This window comes from Aquarana catesbeiana, linkage group LG08 (assembly GCF_042186555.1).
Source record: "Aquarana catesbeiana isolate 2022-GZ linkage group LG08, ASM4218655v1, whole genome shotgun sequence".
Lineage (NCBI taxonomy): Eukaryota > Metazoa > Chordata > Amphibia > Anura > Ranidae > Aquarana > Aquarana catesbeiana.
In genome coordinates this window covers 288245460-288264336 of record NC_133331.1, presented here as the reverse complement: position 1 = coordinate 288264336, position 18877 = coordinate 288245460, and the positions used below count along the sequence as shown (strand labels likewise).

General features: G+C 43.3%; 2 protein-coding genes across 4 annotated transcripts in view; one reads left to right on the top strand and one right to left on the bottom strand.

The window, feature by feature from the left end:
* LOC141106779 (uncharacterized) overlaps positions 1 to 13442 on the bottom strand; it is a 99518-nt gene extending 86076 nt beyond the window's left edge. Inside the window, exons 1-7 of the mRNA XM_073597706.1 lie at positions 13297 to 13442; positions 8956 to 9060; positions 8488 to 8679; positions 8278 to 8401; positions 8079 to 8161; positions 7885 to 7987; positions 764 to 6608 (exon numbers count right to left, since the gene is read on the bottom strand). Of these exons, the coding sequence (XP_073453807.1) occupies positions 764 to 6608; positions 7885 to 7987; positions 8079 to 8161; positions 8278 to 8401; positions 8488 to 8679; positions 8956 to 9033 (6425 nt within the window). The 5' untranslated portion in view covers positions 9034 to 9060; positions 13297 to 13442. The remainder of the gene's footprint in view (positions 1 to 763; positions 6609 to 7884; positions 7988 to 8078; positions 8162 to 8277; positions 8402 to 8487; positions 8680 to 8955; positions 9061 to 13296) is intronic.
* LOC141104736 (uncharacterized) lies at positions 13334 to 17030 on the top strand. 3 transcript variants are annotated; one of them, XM_073594440.1, is made up of 5 exons: positions 13334 to 13480; positions 13908 to 14132; positions 14849 to 15017; positions 15929 to 16052; positions 16731 to 17030. In XM_073594440.1, exons 2-5 carry the CDS (start codon positions 14076 to 14078, stop codon positions 16753 to 16755), a joined length of 375 nt encoding a protein of 124 aa, XP_073450541.1. In that variant the 5' UTR covers positions 13334 to 13480; positions 13908 to 14075; the 3' UTR covers positions 16756 to 17030. The 3 variants fall into 3 exon arrangements, with proteins under 3 accessions (XP_073450541.1, XP_073450540.1, XP_073450539.1); XM_073594439.1 differs by having other exon boundaries at positions 16167 to 17030; XM_073594438.1 differs by having other exon boundaries at positions 14849 to 16052; positions 16167 to 17030.
* Positions 17031 to 18877: the final 1847 nt, after the last annotated feature.

The following is an 18877-nucleotide window of genomic DNA, read 5'->3' as shown; positions in this document are numbered from 1 at the left end:
CGCTCTGTGAATGGCCCCGTTGTTTCCTGGGGGACACACATGCCCCAGAAGGCAACGGGGCCCCTCACCTTAGGAGGAGGAAGCGCCGTGGAATAGGAAGAGGCAGATTAGGAAGACTGCCTAGCAACAGAGGTTTCAGGTAAATTAAAACATTTTTTTTTTTTTTAATTGAATTTTAATGCCATTTCCTTTTTTAGGGTGGACCTCCACTTTAAGGCCTGATGTCTGAATAAAAAATGTGAATGAATTTCCACACTCAGAACACAGATAAGGTCTCTTTCCCGTATGAATCCTCTGGTGTTTAACCAGATCGCATTTCTGAAGGAAGGATTTATCAAATTCAGGATATCAGTATGGTCTTCAAAGATTAGCCTTTCCGCTTCTCTCGTGCGAATGTTGTGATGGATTAGATTTGGTCTCTTGGAATAGATCACAGTAGTCAATATCTCTCCCAGGTGAAGCCTTTGATCTTTTGGAGAAGATCACAGTAGATCACAGTAGTCGATACTTCCTATGAAGTCGTCAATGTCTTTTAAGGCCTAAGGTCTCCGTTAAAGTCTTCCCACGCTCAGGGTACAAATAAGGTCTCTGTCCTGTGTGAATCCTCTGGTGTTTAACCAGATAGCATTTCCGAAGCATGGACTTATCAAATTCAAGACATGGATATGGTCTTCTGATTAGGCTTCCCGCTTCTCTCGTGTGAATTTTGTGATGGATCAGATTCCGTCTCTTGAAGGAGGACACAGTAGTCGATATTTCTCACCGGTGAAGTCTTCGATGTCTTTTAAGGCCTGACGTCTCCGTGAATGATTTCCCACACTCAGAACACAGATAAGGTCTCTGTCCCGTGTGAATCCTCCGGTGTTTAACTAGATCACATTTCTGAAGGAAGGATTTATCGCATTCAGGACATGGATAGGGCTTCTCACCAGTGTGCATTTTGCGGTGTCGATCTAGGTGACCTTGCTGGCCAAAACATTTCCCACACTGTTTGCACTTGAATGGCTTTTCTCCGGAATGAATTCTGATGTGAGTCACAAGACTTATTTTCTTGGTGAAACATTTCCCGCAATGTAGACAGGAAAAGGGCTTCAAGCCGGTATGAATTCTCCGATGCTGAAGGAGATTTGACTTCTGGGAGTAGAATTTCCCACATTCAGGACATGGATAAGGCCCCTTGGACTGCTGAGTATTTGGTTCTTTGAGAACAACTGCTTTCTTTTTACACAATTCTCCCCGTTTAGCAGGTGGGGATGACTTTTTGTCTGATTTTTTCTTATGAGGTTGCTTAGTACGAGGCTTTTCTTTAAAGATTTTCCCACAGTAAATTCCCCAATGGTTCAGAAATATTGTCTGGCGTCTAAAACATCTACCACATACTGGACATGAAATTTCTTTGAGCCTATTTTGATCTGTATTTCCAGTCGCACAACCCAATCGGTCAGGAAGAGACTGCTTTGGGTTAGAGGGATTTATGGTAAGGGCAGTGGACTTACTTTGAGAATGCTCCTCGGAATTAGAGGCATCCAGTGTTTGATGAAGTGCCAAGCCATTATTTGGGGTAACCGTATATGTCTGCTCGAAAGAGGTTTCCTGAAGATTTGAGGTGTCTGGGGATTGATCAGCCTTGTGAGGTTCTAAATGGATGTTTGGGAGAACATAATATGACTTCTCCAAAGAAGATTCCTCAGAGGATTTTGGTGTATTATCCAAGCTGCAAATTTCTGGATGGTTAGTTGGCATGATAGCAAGAGAACCATTGGGTGCAAGTTCCTCTGGACCACAGGGTTCAGATGAATTATTAGCACTAAGAGGTTCATAGTAGATATTTACGGCAAGAGCTTGAAAAGACTCATGAAGGCCAGAGGAATCAAGACATCGGTGAGCATTGCATAGTTCTTGAAGAATATCTGTTGTAATAGGAGGTGATTCTGAGGATCTAGATTCTTTTGGGTTAGAGGGGCTGGGTGAGTTATCCACATTGTGACATTCTAGAGGAGCATCTTGAGTAACTGATTGTGACATTGTGTGAAGGCCAGACGAATCCATACATGGGTGAGCATTGCACAGTTCTTGAAGAATATTTGTTGTAATAGGAGGTAATTCTATGGAGCCAGGTTCTTTTGGGTTAGAGGGACTGGGTGGGCTATCCACATTGTGATGTTCTAGAGGAGCATCTTGAGTAACAGATTGTGACATTGTGTGAAGGCCAGAGGAATCCAGACATGGATGATCATTGCACAGTTCTTGAAGAATATTTGTTGTAATAGGGGGTAAATCCATGGAGCCAGGTTCTTTTGGGTTAGATGGACTGGGAGGGCTATCCACATTGTGACGTTCTAGAGGAGCATCTAGAATAACTGATTGTGACATTGTTTGAAGGACAGAGGAATCCATACATGGGTGAGCATTGCACAGTTCTTGAAGAATATTTGTTGTTATAGGAGGTAATTCCATGGAGCCAGGTTCTTTTGGGTTAGAGGGACTGGGTGGGCTATCCACATTGTGACGTCCTAGAGGAGCATCTTGGGTAACAGATTGTGACATTGTGTGAAGGCCAGAGGAATCCAGACATGGATGATCATTGCACAGTTCTTGAAGAATATTTGTTGTAATAGGAGGTAATTCCATGGAGCCAGGTTCTTTTGGGTTAGAGGGACTGGGTGGGCTATCCATATTGTGAGGTTCTAGAGGAGCATCTTGAGTAACCGATTGTGACATTGCATGAAAAGATACTTCAGGATCTGGTGATCTATCTACTCTCTGAAGTCCCGCGGGAGTAATTGGACAAACGATATGAGCTTTGATAGGAGTGGGTTCCTCAGGATTATAATTCAGAACTAGAGATCTAATAGAGCCTTTTGGGTGAATATTTGATGCATCAATAGAATATTCGTCAAGTTTAGAGGGCTCTGGTGATTGGTCAGCACTCTGGAATGCTGATCCTACATTTGGCATGAGAGTATGTGACTCCATGGGAATTAAATCCTTAGGATGAAAGCGGCTGGGTGCTCTATCCACACTTTGATGTTCTGGAAGGACATTTGAGTCAACATTAAGTGATACATTGGGTGAAGATTGCTGAGCTATGGAGGGATCTGGTGATCTGTTCACATTGTGATGTTCTGGATAGACATTTGGGTCGACACTCGGTGATACACTCAGTGGAGATTGCAGAGTCACGGAGGGATCTGGTGATCTGTTTTCACTGTGATGTCCTACATGGATATTTGGAGATAAATGTGATTTAGCAGAAGATTCATCAGGATAATAGGAATCCGGTGATCTGTTAAGTGAACAGATATTGGGAGAAACAGAGTGTGACTTCATGTAAAATAATTCCGTAGAATGAGAGTGGTTGGGTGATCTATTCACACTGGGAGGTTCTGGATGGACATTCAAATCAACACTGAGTGATACATTCAGAGGAGATTGTTCGGATATGGATGGCTCTGGTGATTTATTTCCATTGTGATGTTCTGGATAGACATTTAGGTCAACACTAAGTGATAAACTCTGAGAAGATTGCTCAGCTATGGAGGCATCTGGTGATCTGTTTTCACTGTGATGTCCTGCATAGATATTTGGAGAAGCATGTGAGTTAGCAGAGGATTCATCAGGATGATAGGAATCCGGTGATCTGTTAAAAAAACAGATATTGGGGGAAACAATGGATGACTTCATGGGACAGAATTCCGTAGGACGAGAGTGGTTGGGTGATCCCTTTGCAATGTCATGTTCAGGAAGGACATTCAGGTCAACATTAAGTGATACATTGGGAGGAGATAGCTCAGCTATGTAGGGTTCTGGAGATTTGTTTTGACTGTGATGTCCTGCATAGTTATTTGGAGACGAATGTGACTTAGCAGTAGATTCATCTGGATAACCTAAATCCGGTGATCTGTTAAGTGAGTGTAAATTTGGGGTAACAGTGTGTGATTTCATGTGATCAGATACCTCAGGATCCAGGGTTGTATCCAAACTGTGATGTCCCGAATGGATATTTGGGGTGGCAGCATTGGTTATATCAACAGAACATTCCTCGGAATAAGAATGCAGTGATCTGTCCGGACTCTGAAGTCTAAGACTGATATTTGGAGCAGTATGCAATTTATCAGAAGGTTCATCAGAATAGGGATCTGGTGATCTCCCACGTAATGAACGGATATTTGGGCTAATAATTAGTGACTTAATGGAAGAGTATTCTTCGGGATAAGAAGGAATGGATGATTTATCCATAAGGTAAAGTTCTGGATGGACATTCAAGGTAATAAGTAATTTATTGGATAACAAATAATCAATAGGGGGATCCTGTGAACTATCTGTGGTCTGTAGGCCTGAATGGATATTAGGAGCAGTATGTGATCCAAGGGAGGATTTGTCAGATGGATCTGGAGAATTAAACTCTGAATATGTATTTGAGGTGATATTATGTGAAGTCATAGGGCAGGACACCTCAGGATCCGGTGTTCTACTCACACTGTGATGGATATCTGGGGTGTCAGGATGTGGTTTTTCAGCAGAGGATTCCTCAGAATTTGTACGATCCAGTGCTCTATCTGCATAGTGATTTACTGGATGGATATTTTGAGTGACAGTCTGTGATGAAGTAGAAGATTCAACAGAATACGAGGGATCCAGGGAGTTGTTTAATGTTGACTGGATTATGACATGAGAGTTTGTGAGAGAGGATTCCGAAGAATTTGGTGTTCTATCCACACTGGGTAATTCCCGATGAACATCTAGGGTGACAGTCTGAGGTTTTCCAGGATAAGTAAGGTCCGGTATTCTATCTACACTATAATGATCTGGTTGGAGGTTTAGAGTGCCAGCACTGAATTTATCAGGGTAGGATTCCCCAAGATTAGTAAAATATGGTGATCTGGATGAAGTATGAAATCCTGGATTCATATTTGGGACAGGAAGTTGCTTATCACAAGAGTCATCAGGGTCAGAGGGATTCAGTGATGTGGTAAGCGATGAATGCATATTTGATCCACTGGTATGTAACTTCATGAGAAAAGATACCCAGGAATGAACAGGATCAGGTGGATTATCAGCAATGTGAACTTCTGAATTGACATTTGGAATAGTAGGTGATGTAGCAGAAGATTTATGAGGATAAGAGGGATCTGGTAATCTTTTCTCACTATGAGGTCCTGAATTGACATTTGGAATAGTGTGTGATGTAGCTGAAGATTCCTGAGGATAACAGGGATCTTGTGATCTATCCACGCTGTGAGGTCCTGGATTGACATGTGAAATAGTAGGTGATGTAGCAGAAGATTTGTCAGTATCCAACGATCTGTCCGTATTGTGAGCTCCTGAATTGCCATTTGGAATAGTATGTGATGTAGCAAAAGATTCATTAAGATAACAGGGATTCAGCAATCTTTCCGCACTGTGAGGTCCTGAATTGCCATTTGGAATAGTATGTGATGTAGCAGAAGGTTTGTCAGGATCTAACGATCTGTCCACATTGTGAGGTCCTGAATAGACATCATGAATAGTATTTGAAGTAGTAGACGATTCACCAACACAACAGGGATCCATTGATCTGTGGCATTCTGAATACATATCTGCAGTAGCAGTTTGTGACTGAATGGGATGGCATGCCTCAGGATTTAGGGGAACGGGTGATCTATGTACATTGCAAGGTTCTGGATACATATGTAGGGTAACAGAATGTGATTTATCCGCAAAAGATTCTCTGGGTTTAGAGGGATCTGCTAATCTATCCACACTAGGAACTCCTGGAGGGGTACTTAAGGAAAAGGCAGGTGATCCATCAAGAGAACTTTCACAGGCTGAATGGATTTTTGGAGTTAAAGTATAGGCATTTATAGGAGAAGATTCCTTAGGCTTAGAGGCATCTACTGATCTGTCTGAACTATCAAGTCCTGAATTAATATTTACATCAGTCTGTGATTGAGCAGAAGAAGATCCTTCGGGATGAGAGAGATGTGGTGATCTGTTAAGCTTTAAATGAATATTTGTGGTAATTGTATGGGACTTAAAGGGAGAGGATTCTTTAGTCTCTGGTGGTCGATCCATATTCAGAAGTCCCAGATTGATAGTTGAGGTAACAGTATGGGTTTTATCTTGAGTGGATTCCTCAGGACTAGTGAGATCCAGTGACTCGTCTGTATTTTGCAGCCTCAGATGGATATTTGGGGAGAGAGTACAGGATACATCAAGAGAAGATTCTTTGGGATTAGTGGGGTGGGGTGATCCACGAAGTTCAGAATTAATATTTGGGGCAGTGTGCAATTTATCAAAAGGTTCATTGGGGAAAGAGAGAGCTGGTGATCTGCTGAGTGCTGAATGGATATTTGAGCTAACAGTATCCAACTCCATGGGAGAGGGTTCCTCAGAATTAGATGAATTGAGTGACCTATCCACATTCTGGAGTCCAAAATGGATGCTTGGCATAACAGAATGTGTCTCTTCGGTAAAAGAATTCTTGGAATAAGAGGGATCTGTACTGTGAGGTCCTGGATGGATATTGGGGGTAACAAGGTTTTCTCCTTGAGAATCTTCTACAACATCATCCTTGTTCAGACTACAGGTGGGACGTTCCGCTGAGCTTCTCCCGGTGTGGTGTCCATCTGCGGGAAAATGCAAAATTTTAAATCTTTCCATGTTTACTTGCCCTTATTTCTTTTTTTTTAAACATGTTTTATTTATTGTAGGGAAAAGTTCACTACAACATACACTCACCAGCCACTTTTTTAGGTACACCTGTTCAATTGCTTCGTAACACAAATTGCTAATCAGCCAATCACATGGCAGCAACTCAATGCATTTAGGCATCTAGATGTGACAAAGAAAACTTGCTGAAGTTCAAAGTGAGCATCAGAATGGGGAAGAAAGTATTTCAAAAACTGCTGATCTACTGAGATTTTCACTCACAACCATCTCTCGGGTTTAAAGAAAATGGTCAGAAAAAGAGAAAATATCCAGTGAGCGGCAGTTGTGTGGAGAAAAATGCCTTGTTGATGTCAGAGGTCAGAAGAGAATGGGCAGATGATAGAAAGGCAACAGTAACTCAAATAACCACTCATTACATCCAAGGTATGCAGAATACCATCTCTGAACACACAACACATTGAACCTTGAAGCAGATGACTACAGCAGCAGAAGACCACACCGGGTGCCACCCCTATCAGCTAAGAACAGGAAACTGAGGCTACAATTCACACAGGCTCACCAAAATTGGACAATAGAAGATTGGAAAAACTTTGCCTGGTCTGATGAGTCTCGATTTCAGCTGCGACATTCAGATGGTCGGGCCAGAATTTGGTGTAAACAACATGAAAGCATGGATCCATCCTGCCTTGTATCAACGGTTCAGGCTGGTGGTGGTGGTGTAATGGTGTGTGGGGGATATTTACTTGATACACATTGGGCCCCTTAGTACCAATTGAGCATCGTTTAAATGCCACAGCCTACCTGAATATTGTTGCTGACCATGTCCATCCCTTTATGACTACAGTGTCCCCATCTTCTGATGGATTCTTCCAGCAAGATAATGCACCATGTCACAAAGCTCAAATCATCTCACCACTGGACAATGAGGTCACTGTACTCCAATGTCCTCCACACTCACCAGATCTCATCCAATAGAACACCTTTGTGATGTGGTGGAATATGAGATTCACATCATGGATTTGCAGCTGACAATTCTACAGCAACTGCGTAATGCTATCATGTCAATATAGACCAAAATGTTTCCATTACCTTGTTTGATCTATGCCACGAAGAATAAAGGCAAAAGGGGGTCAAACCCGGTACTAGCAAGGTGTACCTAATAAAGTAGCCGGTGAGTGTATATCATAAATGTAAAAAACAAGAAGGTAAAATCGATTTTTGTTAATGACTCACCTCTGCTGATCTCTGAAGGAATATCCTCCCGCAGACGTCGGTCATCAGCCATTGAAGATGTCTCTTCTACATACGGCACTGTCCCATCATTCAAATCTTCACCCTAAACATAAAATGGAAACAATTAAGATAACTAAAAAAAGGAAACAAAAAATAACAAATTTTACTTTGGTGAGACTCTAAGTTCTTTTTACCTGATAATGGTGAGGGATGGTGTGATCTTCCTGCATGGAATCCCGGGAATACAGAGGACGGGATTTTCTATTACTGGATCCATCTGTAGGAAACACACACACTGACTGAATAAATTGTTTCTATGTCTTTATCAGATGATGGGGGATCTAGGTGGACCCTCCGTACTGCTCTCTCCTTTACAATAACGTCTCCTCTTACCCGGTGATGTGAGGGGAGGCCAGTCCTCCATCATGATATCCTTGTAGAGATCCTTGTGTCCTTCAATATACTCCCACTCCTCCATGGAGAAATAGACAGTGACATCCTGACACCTTATAGGAACCTGACACACACAATGATACAGTCACCATCCAGACACATCCCTTCTCTGTTACTGGATAATGTCCCAGAATTCCCGGCACCGCTCACCTCTCCTGTCAGCAGATCAATGATGTTCTGTGCGACTTCTATAATCTTCTCGTCATTGTTCCTCTCAGGTTCTAGAGAGTGGGGTGCATGCTCCAAGATGGGGCTCCGGCTACTGCTGCACCCCTCTAGGACAGGTGGATACATTCCTTGTAAAAGACCCTCAATAAATGTCATCTTCACTGCTGCATATTTCTAGATAGGAGAAGAAAGGTGCAATTAACTAATAGTGACCTCCGGAATCCTCCTCACCACTCCGGTCAGGTCTGTGTTTTATTAATAGAGATAAGAGTGATGTCATGTGACCTCCCAGAATCCTCCTCACCTCTCCGGTCAGGTCTGTGTTTTATTAATAGAGATAAGAGAGATGTCATGTGACCTCCCAGAATCCTCCTCACCTCTCTGGTCAGGTCTGTGTTTTATTAATAGAGGTAAGAGTGATGTCACGTGACCTCCCAGAATCCTCCTCACCTCTCCAGTTAGCAGGTAGATGATCTCCATGGTGAGGTCCAATATCTTTTTGGTCATCACACTTCTGTCCCTGTCCATCTTTGGTACATCCCATGTAGAGAAATCCTGGTGGAGGAGAGGAACAATTAGAAGACAATGGAAGGGATTTAAAGATTGGATTGCGTTGGAATGGGAACAACTATTGTGAGTACAGTTCACACAATGCTCTAACACCTCCTTGGTAGCAGTACTGCTCACAGTAGCAATCTTTGGGGGTCATGTCTGTACATATGACAAAGAGATATGAAAGAATGAAATGGGGGGGTATAGAGGGAGGGGAAAAGTGATTGGAGGAGGAGGGTAGAGAGACAGAGAGGATTTGATCAAGGGGTGGGGTAGAGAGACAGAGAGAGGGAGGATAAGAGAGAGAGAGAGAGAGAGAGAGAGAGAGAGAGAGAGAGAGAGAGAGAGAGAGAGAGAGAGAGAGAGAGAGAGAGAGAGAGAGAGAGAGAGAGAGAGAGAGAGAGAGAGAGAGAGAGAGAGAGAGAGAGAGGGGTGTAGAGATGACAGAGAGATGGGAGTGAGGGGATAGAAAGAAAGGAAAGAGGGGGGATACAGAGAGAGGACACAGAGAAAGTCAGGCTGGAGAGAGAGGCTGGGGGGGGGTAGAGAGACAGGACAGAGAGAGATTTGGTATAGACAGATAGTAGGGATACAGAGAAAGGATTAGGGGTGGGGAGATTGGGGGGGGGTTGGAGGCGGATAGAGAGAGCAGACGGAGGTTGTAAAGGAAGAGGGAAAGAGCAACAGGGAGTGGAATGAGAGACAGTAGAGGGAGAGTCAGGATAGAGAAGCAGAGTGATGGAGAGGGGTTTAATAGAAAGAGAGAGGAGATAGGGGGTAGAGAGAGACAGGAGAGAGGGGGTTGAGAGAGAGAGGGATACAGCGACAGGGAGGGGAATGTAAGCGGGAACACAGGCAGAATGGGGAATAGGGAGAAAGGAAAGAGGCAGAGTAAGGGGGATATACGGTATATACAGTATCTCACAAAAGTGAGTACACCCCTCACATTTTGGTAAATATTTTATTATATCTTTTCATGTGACAACACTGAAGAAATGACACTTTGCTACAATGTAAAGTAGTGAGTGTACAGCTTGTATAACAGTGTAAATTTGCTGTCCTCTCAAAATAACTCAATACACAGCCATTAATGCCTAAACTGCTGGCAACAAAAGTGAGTACACCCCTAAGTGAAATAGTCCAAATTGAGCCCAATTAGCCATTTTCCCTCCCCAATGTCATGTGACTCATTATTGTTACAAGGTTCCAGGTGTGAATGGGGAGCAGGTGTGATAAATTTGGTGTTATCGCTGTCACTCTCTCATACTGGTCACTGGAAGTTCAACATGGCACCTCATGGCAAAGAACTCTCTGAGGATCTCAAAAAAAGAAATGTTGCTCTACATAAACATGGCCTAGGCTATAAGAAGATTGACAAGACCCTGAAACTGAGCTGCAGCACGGTGTCCAAGACTATACAGCGGTTTAACAGGACAGGTTCCACTCAGAACAGGCCTTGCCATGGTCCACCAAAGAAGTTGAGTGCACGTGCTCAGCGTCATATCCAGAGGTTGTCTTTGGGAAATAGACGTATGAGTGCTGCCAGCATTGCTGCAGAGGTTGAAGGGGTGGGGGGTCAGCCTGTCAGTGCTCAGACCATACGCCGCACACTGCATCAAAATGGTCTGCATGGCTGTCATCCCAGAAGGAAGCCTCTTCTAAAGATGATGCGCAAGAAAGCCTGCATACAGTTTGCTGAAGACAAGCAGACTAAGGACATGGATTACTGGAACCATGTCCCGTGGTCTGATGAGACCAAGATAAACTTATTTGGATCAGATGGTGTCAAGTGTGTGTGGTGGCAAACAGGTGAGAAGTACAAAGACAAGTGTGTCTTGCCTACAGTCAAGCATGGTGGTGGGAGTGTCATGGTCTGGGGCTCCAAACACACCTCCAAGACGACCACTGCCTTGTTAAAGAAGCTGAGGGTAAAGGTGATGGACTGGCAAAGCATGTCTCCAAACCTAAACCCTATTGAGCATCTGTGGGGCATCCTCAAATGGAAGGTGGAGGAGCGCAAGGTCTCTAACATCCACCAGCTCCGTGATGTCGTCATGGAGGAGTGGAAGAGGACTCCAGTGGCAACCTGTGAAGCTCTGGTGACCTCCATGCCCGAAAGGGTTAAGGCAGTGATGGAAAATAATGGTGGCCACACAAAATATTGACACTTTGGGCGCAATTTGGACATTTTCACTTAGGGGTGTACTCACTTTTGTTGCCAGGTTAGACATTAATGGCTGTGTGTTGAGTTATTTTGAGGGGACAGCAAATTTACACCGTTATACAAGCTGTACACTCACTACTTTACATTGTAGCAAAGTGTCGTTTCTTCAGTGTTCGTCACATAAAAAGATAGAATAAAATATTTACAAAAATGTGAGGGGTGTACTCACTTTTGTGAGATACTGTATAAAAAGAGAGAGAGAGATAAAGAGGGCAGTATGAGGTAAAGAAGGTGGTAGTAGAGAGGGGGGATGGAGTGATGGGGGGACAGAGGATAGAGAGATGAGGGAATAGAGAGATAAAAGAGAGTGGTGATACTGTCTGTATTGGCTGAATTCGCATCGCACAGACATCGCATGTGATCTGCACAGCAATGTGGTGTGAATCACATGCACTGTCTGGCATCACACTAGTGTGAACCGGGCCAGAGAGGGGACAGGGGTAGACAAAACAGAGTGGCGGAGTGGAAGAGAGATGGAGGGAAAGAGGAGAGAGAAAGGGGAGATAGGGGGTGGGGGTTAGAGAGAAAGGGGACACAGGCAGAAACAACAGAGAGGGGGGTGGGGGGTATATAGGGAGAGAGGAAAGTATGGGGCAAGAAAGGAGGTTGGGGGGGGGATAGAAAGACAGATAGAGGACAGAGATGTTGGGATTATAAATAATAAGGAGTCAGACGTGTAGATACACATCTGTGTTTTTTTAACATGCCACCCCCCCCCCCCCCCCCAATCCATGCGCCTGGCCCCTAATCTACATGCAGGGCACCGGACCCATGGATTCCAATGGGTTTTTTTATTCTTAAAGCACATGATTACAGCCAGGGGCTCTAATTGGCTTAAAAAAGGGGTAGGCTCGGGGCGCAGAGCAATGCGCCCCGAGCCCACCCAGTTATGTGACAATAGCAAACTAATATTCGCTATTGTCTTCCTGATTCTCCTCCCGGGCCAATCAGGAAGCGGGTCCTGAGACCCGATTGGCCAGGGAGTCTTAGGACTCACTTCCTGTTCGGCCGGGAGGAGAAGCGAACGGGATCCATTTGAATGGTAAAAGCACAGAACTCAACATCCGGGTGAGATGCCGGCATATGGAGGACCGACTGGACGGGCTGTGGCTGTGGACAGTGAGTACTCTTTCTGCAGATTGCCTGTACTGTCTGTCTCCCGCTTGGGAGGGGGGGGGGGGGAATCGCCGCCTTCCTGACCGTCTCCCGCATGGGGGGTGGGGTGTTGTTAGTTTGCCCCCCTTCCAAAATATTGAGCACCAGCCGCCGCTGATAGAGGTATATAAATTCTGTATACATCGGCGCTCATGGCCCGTACACGCGATCAGATAATCGTACAAAACAAAATCTGCGATCGTACGATAATCTGATGGTTAGTAAACAGCTTTCCAGAGAATCGATCACAACAGTTCATCCAAAATTATCTGAAGGGACAAACACAAAAAAAAGGTTTCTCGTAGGATACCAGATCGAATGATTTTCCTTTAATCATTGTCCGAAAATACAATACAAATACATCACGAGAATTTTCGAAACCTCTATTTTTTTTTTTTAATATGAGAGCAGCGTGCAACAAAAAAAACAAAAATAAAACGATCGATGGTTCATCTGATAATCTCATGGTATGTAGGAGGGTTTAGTTACCCTTCTAGTATGATCAGATCTATCACCACCTCAGGACATTCCCCCCTCCCACCCTCACCATAGAGATCATCCACATATTGGTATAAACATATTACTCAGAGATCATGTATGTGTAATGATATCCTATATATCCCCAGAGAACACAACACCACAACTATAGTACATGTCTATGGGGGAAATAAGTTCTATCATTGAATTTTATAAACACATATATATATTATTACCCCCCCCCCCCCCCCCCCCAATCATATAATATATACAGTAATGATATATCTCCTCCGGTATTCCCCCCTCCCTCCCTCTCTATCGCTCTCATGGTCTCTCCCTCCCTCAGCACGCTGACCCCTCAGAACCTCACACACGGCTCTTACCCCTTCTTCGCAGGTCCGGAAATAACTAACTTCCGGGATCCTCCCCGCCCACTTTCGCTCTGTGCGTTCCACGGAGACTGTGCAGCGGTGGGGAGAGCTGGTGGAACGCAAACGCCGGAAGCGGCGGGGGAGTGGGCGTGGTTTGGGGAATTTAGGGGTTCTTTGCAGGAGCGGCAAAGGGCTGGTGAGGAGAAGGGGTGGGGAGGGGCAGACACTACCAGGGTTGGGGAAGCACAGGGGCTGACCAATGGAAAGCTCTGATCATCCTTCACATAAGAACTTCTTGATTAGATAACAAATATCTTCTGTATGTCTATATCTAGTTATCCATATCTATCTATCTATAGATAGATATAGATACTTAGATATGTATATAGATAGATATATCCTATTCTGAACATTATAAAAAAAACAAATATATATATATATATATATATATATATATATATATATATATATATACACACACATATATATATATAGATAGACATATACACTATATATATATGCACAGTATATATATATATATCTATATATATGTAGTGTGTGTGTAAAAAAATGCGTAAAGTGGGAATATTTATTATTCTAACGTTTCCTTCGGCTCTCAATAGGAAGATCTGATTGGGTGATGGAAGTCCGATACATCCCAGAATATCTACAGAGAGAAATCTCTGGACGATTGCATCATTTCGTTCCGTCTCCAGATTTTGACGTTCTTCTGCATAGAGTCTTCCCCAATAGAGTCCCCCTCCTTCACCATTTCTGTAAAGGTGGGCAAGATGACCGAGAGGATATTACGGCTCACCTTGGAGATCATCTACCTGCTGACCGGAGAGGTGAGGAGGATTCTGGGAGGTCACATGACATCACTCTTATCTCTATTAATAAAACACAGACCTGACCGGAGAGGTGAGGAGGATTCTGGGAGGTCACATGACATCACTCTTATCTCTATTAATAAAACACAGACCTGACCGGAGAGGTGAGGGGGATTCTGGGAGGTCACATGACATCACTCTTATCTCTATTAATAAAACACAGACCTGACCGGAGAGGTGAGGAGGATTCTAGGAGATCACATGACATCACTCTTATCTCTATTAATAAAACACAGACCTGACCGGAGAGGTGAGGAGGATTCTGGGAGGTCACATGACATCACTCTTATCTCTATTAATAAAACACACCTGACTGGAGAGGTGAGGAGGATGCTGGGAGGTCACATGACATCACTCTTATCTCTATTAATAAAACACAGACCTGACCGGAGAGGTGAGGAGGATTCTGGGAGGTCACATGACATCACTCTTATCTCTATTAATAAAACACAGACCTGACCGGAGAGGTGAGGAGGATTCTGGGAGGTCACATGACATCACTCTTATCTCTATTAATAAAACACAGACCTGACCGGAGAGGTGAGGAGGATTCTGGGAGGTCACATGACATCACTCTTATCTCTATGACATAACACAGACCTGACCAGAGAGGTGAGGAGTGTTATGGGATAAGTAACCAGGATTCTGTGTGGTTTTTGTTATCTATCATGTAGGATGATGGACCAATAAAGAAATCCAGTGATTCTTCTCCTTACTTGACACCTGAGAGAAATGACAAGAAGATCCTAGCAAGTCTTACACGGTGGTATAAAGTTCCATCATCACTGCACAAAATCTACCCGGAAAAGACGAATACGTGCTGGCGTTGCGGAGAGGCAGAGGGTAACATGCTGCATATCTTCTGGTCTTGTCGGAAACTAGAGGACTTTTGGTCTAGAGCAGTGATGGGGAACCTTGGCACCACAGATGTTTTGGAACTACATTTCCCATGATGCTCATGCACTCTGCAGTGAAGTTGAGCATCATGGGAAATGTAGTTCCAAAACATTTGGGGTGCCAAGGTTCGCCATCACTGGTCTAAAGTAAGAGGCACTATAAGACAACTGAGTACGATTTGGAATCCAATCCGGCTAGATATCTTCTCCATCTTTCGGAGCTCCCAAAGTGTAGGTATAGAAACTCAATGATTGCTCATTTACTGAATGCCGCTAAAGCATGCATTCCAGCTTTATGTAAGCAGGAAGCACCCCCCACGATCGCGCTGTGGCTTAAAAATATAGCCCATATATATACTATGGAAAAAGCCACCGCAATTAGGTAAAGAGGAGAAATTCAACAACAAATGGATACAATGGTCTCTCTTTGTCAGTACCAGGGAATATGGCTGTGCACTCGTGGAGGGGGAGCAGGTGGGATAATTCAAAGGGAGTAGAGGCGTTCTTTTTTTTTTCTTTTAGGAAAGACGTGAAGGTAAAACGTATATACTGTACATATGTTGATACACATAAGATATAAGAAATGCGAAATTTCAAGATCTGTATATCTGCAGAAAATAGAACCGATATATGTTTAAGATATATTTTGATACACGCATGCAAATGTATTTTGTTTCTATGTTTAAAAATGTTGGAAAATAAAATATAGAATTAAAAAAAAAAAAAAATGATCCTAGCAGTCACCCAGAAAATAATTGAGCTGCTAACAGAGGTGAGCGGTGCCGGGAATTCTGGGACATTATCCAGTAACAGACAAGGGATGTGTCTGGATGGTGACTGTATCATTGTGTGTGTCAGGTTCCTATAAGGTGTCAGGATGTCACTGTCTATTTCTCCATGGAGGAGTGGGAGTATATAGAAGGACACAAGGATCTCTACAAGGACGTCATGATGGAGAACTGGCCGCCCCTCACATCACCTGGTAAGAAGTGAAGACTTATTCCACAGTAATTGATAGTATTGTCAAGTGCCAGTTATACAGCAGCTGTTTAGTGCTTTATGTTTTGGTTAAATTGCAAATCCATCTTTCTGTTAGGTTTATCCAAGATGGCAAAATTGTCTGAAGGTTCCACCATCGCTGTTTATTCTTTACCAGAACACAATACCATTACCAGTCCACTAGCTGCCAAACTCCCCTTACTAGAGTATGGAAATCTGACCCATACTCAAGAGAAGGTCAACAAGGTGCCAACTTTGTGCCAAGAACATCATTCACCTTCAGACATTCCTACATCACATCTTCCACAATATACCTTTTTCCATGCAATGGAAAGCTCTCAGGGTGGAGAAAACATCTCACACTTAGATGTCTCCAGCCCCAGAGGTCATACTCAGCATCTATTCACCAGTGTTAAGAAGGAACCTGTTACAGCTGTGGCACAATTCTCACGCAATGGTGTCTCCTTACCTGCTCATGAACTGAAAAATATTTCTAGTTCTTCAATGAAGGTACCTCACTCACATGTCTCAGACTCGGATAGTTTTAGCCATTTTACACAGTATTTATCTAATATTAAGGAGGAACCTCTCTCAGAGGAAGATCCCAACCACCCTGATAAATCTTCACCCACAGGTCAAGCTCATTATCCATCTTCTCTAGGTACGGAAGGAATGGTCTCAGCTGAAGAACATGTTGGGTACTATGACACCTCCAATTCCAACCTTCATACACACTGTCCATCTACTCAAGGTAAGAAGGAATCTCTCTAAGCTGAAGAACATCTCCCACACTATGACGTCTCTACATCCATATCTCGAAATAGAAAGACGGTCTTTTTTCCATTGTATACCTATTTGTATCCATATTTATATTTATTCCATTATATGTGTACATTGTATGTTTTTGTTTTGATTTGTATATATTCTTTTTGTCATGTAATAAAATTATTCTTTTTACTTATATTGTACCAATTGTGTGGTAGTGCCTTTAAAATCCCACCCTAGGGGACCCATTGCTCTTTTCTACATCCATATCTCATACATTCTGTCCATCTAATCACGGTAAGGCAGGACCACTCTCAGCTGTAGAACATCTCCTGCACTGATAAGGAACAAGAAAACCAATACCAAGTCAGAACTCACCTGCTCCAGGTCAGTGGCTTAGAAAGTACAGAAAAATGGATTAGAGTGACATCCAGGTACCTATCATTTCAGAAAGGAAGGATCAGCAACTGTAGCCTTAATACACCCAGATAGCACAGAGGTCTCCTTTAAAGCCTAACATTAGCTAGTAAGAAATATCAAGCAAAACTTGCAACAGAATCGATTTTTGCTACATGTGCCACTACCGGTTTCATGTGCCATTGCTCTCTTGCGGAGAGCGTACAAATTTCTGAATGTGTTGGATGCCTGATCCCCAACTTCACTCTGGTTTCACCTACTGATCCTTACATTGCTACAGGACACAGTAGTGGTGTAGAGGTCATCAAAAGGAGCCACAGTGTGTGGCAGAGGACCCAGCATCCAACTTACTTAAAATTTTATACTGTAATATGAGAATTCTTTTGATGGCTGTAGCTCATGAAGGTCTTCTTTATGCTGACAAAAGGGTTCTACGGTGGATAGTTCTCATGAAGAACCCAGTGCTCGTGCCCAAAGGTCATTTTCAAGCTAGCTTAGCAAGTCCGGTCCAGCGGTGTCTGGGTGAGATTCAGTCCAAAAGCTATGATGAAGATGAACATGCTGAATTGCCATGCAGAGGGTAAGCCCCCAGCATCATTGCACAAGGGTCTTGATTAATAAAAAAAAAGTGCTAGTAAAATAATAGGCTATTCAGCAACTTTGAATAAAAGAAAAGACGTCCAGCCTCCTAGGGAGCTAGCAAATACAGTGCCTTGAAAAAGTATTCATACCCCTTCACATTTTCTATTAAAATGTATATGTATCTTATTGGGATTTTATCTGATAGACCAACACAAAGTGGCACATAATTGTGAAGTGGAAGAAGAAAAATGATAAATGGTTTTCAATTTTTTTTACAAGTAAATATGTGAAAAGTGTGGCGTGCATTTGTATTCAGCCTCCTTTACTCTGATACCCCTAACTAAAATATAGTGGAACCAATTGCCTTCAGAAGTCACCTAATTAGAGAACACAGTCCACCTGTGTAATTTAATCTCAGTATGAATACAACTGTTCTGTGAAGCCCTCAGAGGTTTGTTAGAGAACCTTAGTGAACAAACAGCATCATGAAGGCTAAGAAACACACCAGTCAGGTCACACCAGAAATCTCATGGAGCATTGTTCAAACCATCATCCGAAAATTGGTAGCAAACCTACCAAGACATGGCTGTCCACCTATACTGACAGGCTGGGCAAGAAGAACATTAATCAGAAAAGCAGCCAAGAGGCCCATGGTAACTCTGGAGGAGCTGCAGAGATCCACAGCTCAGGTGGGAGAATCTATCCACAGGGCAACTATTAGTCGTGCTCTCCAGAAATCTGGCCTTTATGGAAAAGTGGCAAGAAGAAAGCAATTGTTGAAAAAAGCCATAAGAAGTCCAGTGATCCTTCTCCTCCTTACGTTTTCAGTTTGCGAGAAACCATGTGAGGGACACAGCAAACATGTGGAAGAAGGTGCTTTGGTCAGATAACACCAAAATTGAACTTTTTGGCCTAAAAGCAAAATGCTATGTGTGGCGGAAAACTAATACTGCACATCACCCCGAACACACCACCCCCACCGTGAAACATGGTGGTGGCAGCATCATGTTGTAGGAATGCTTTTCTTCAGCATGGACAGGGAAG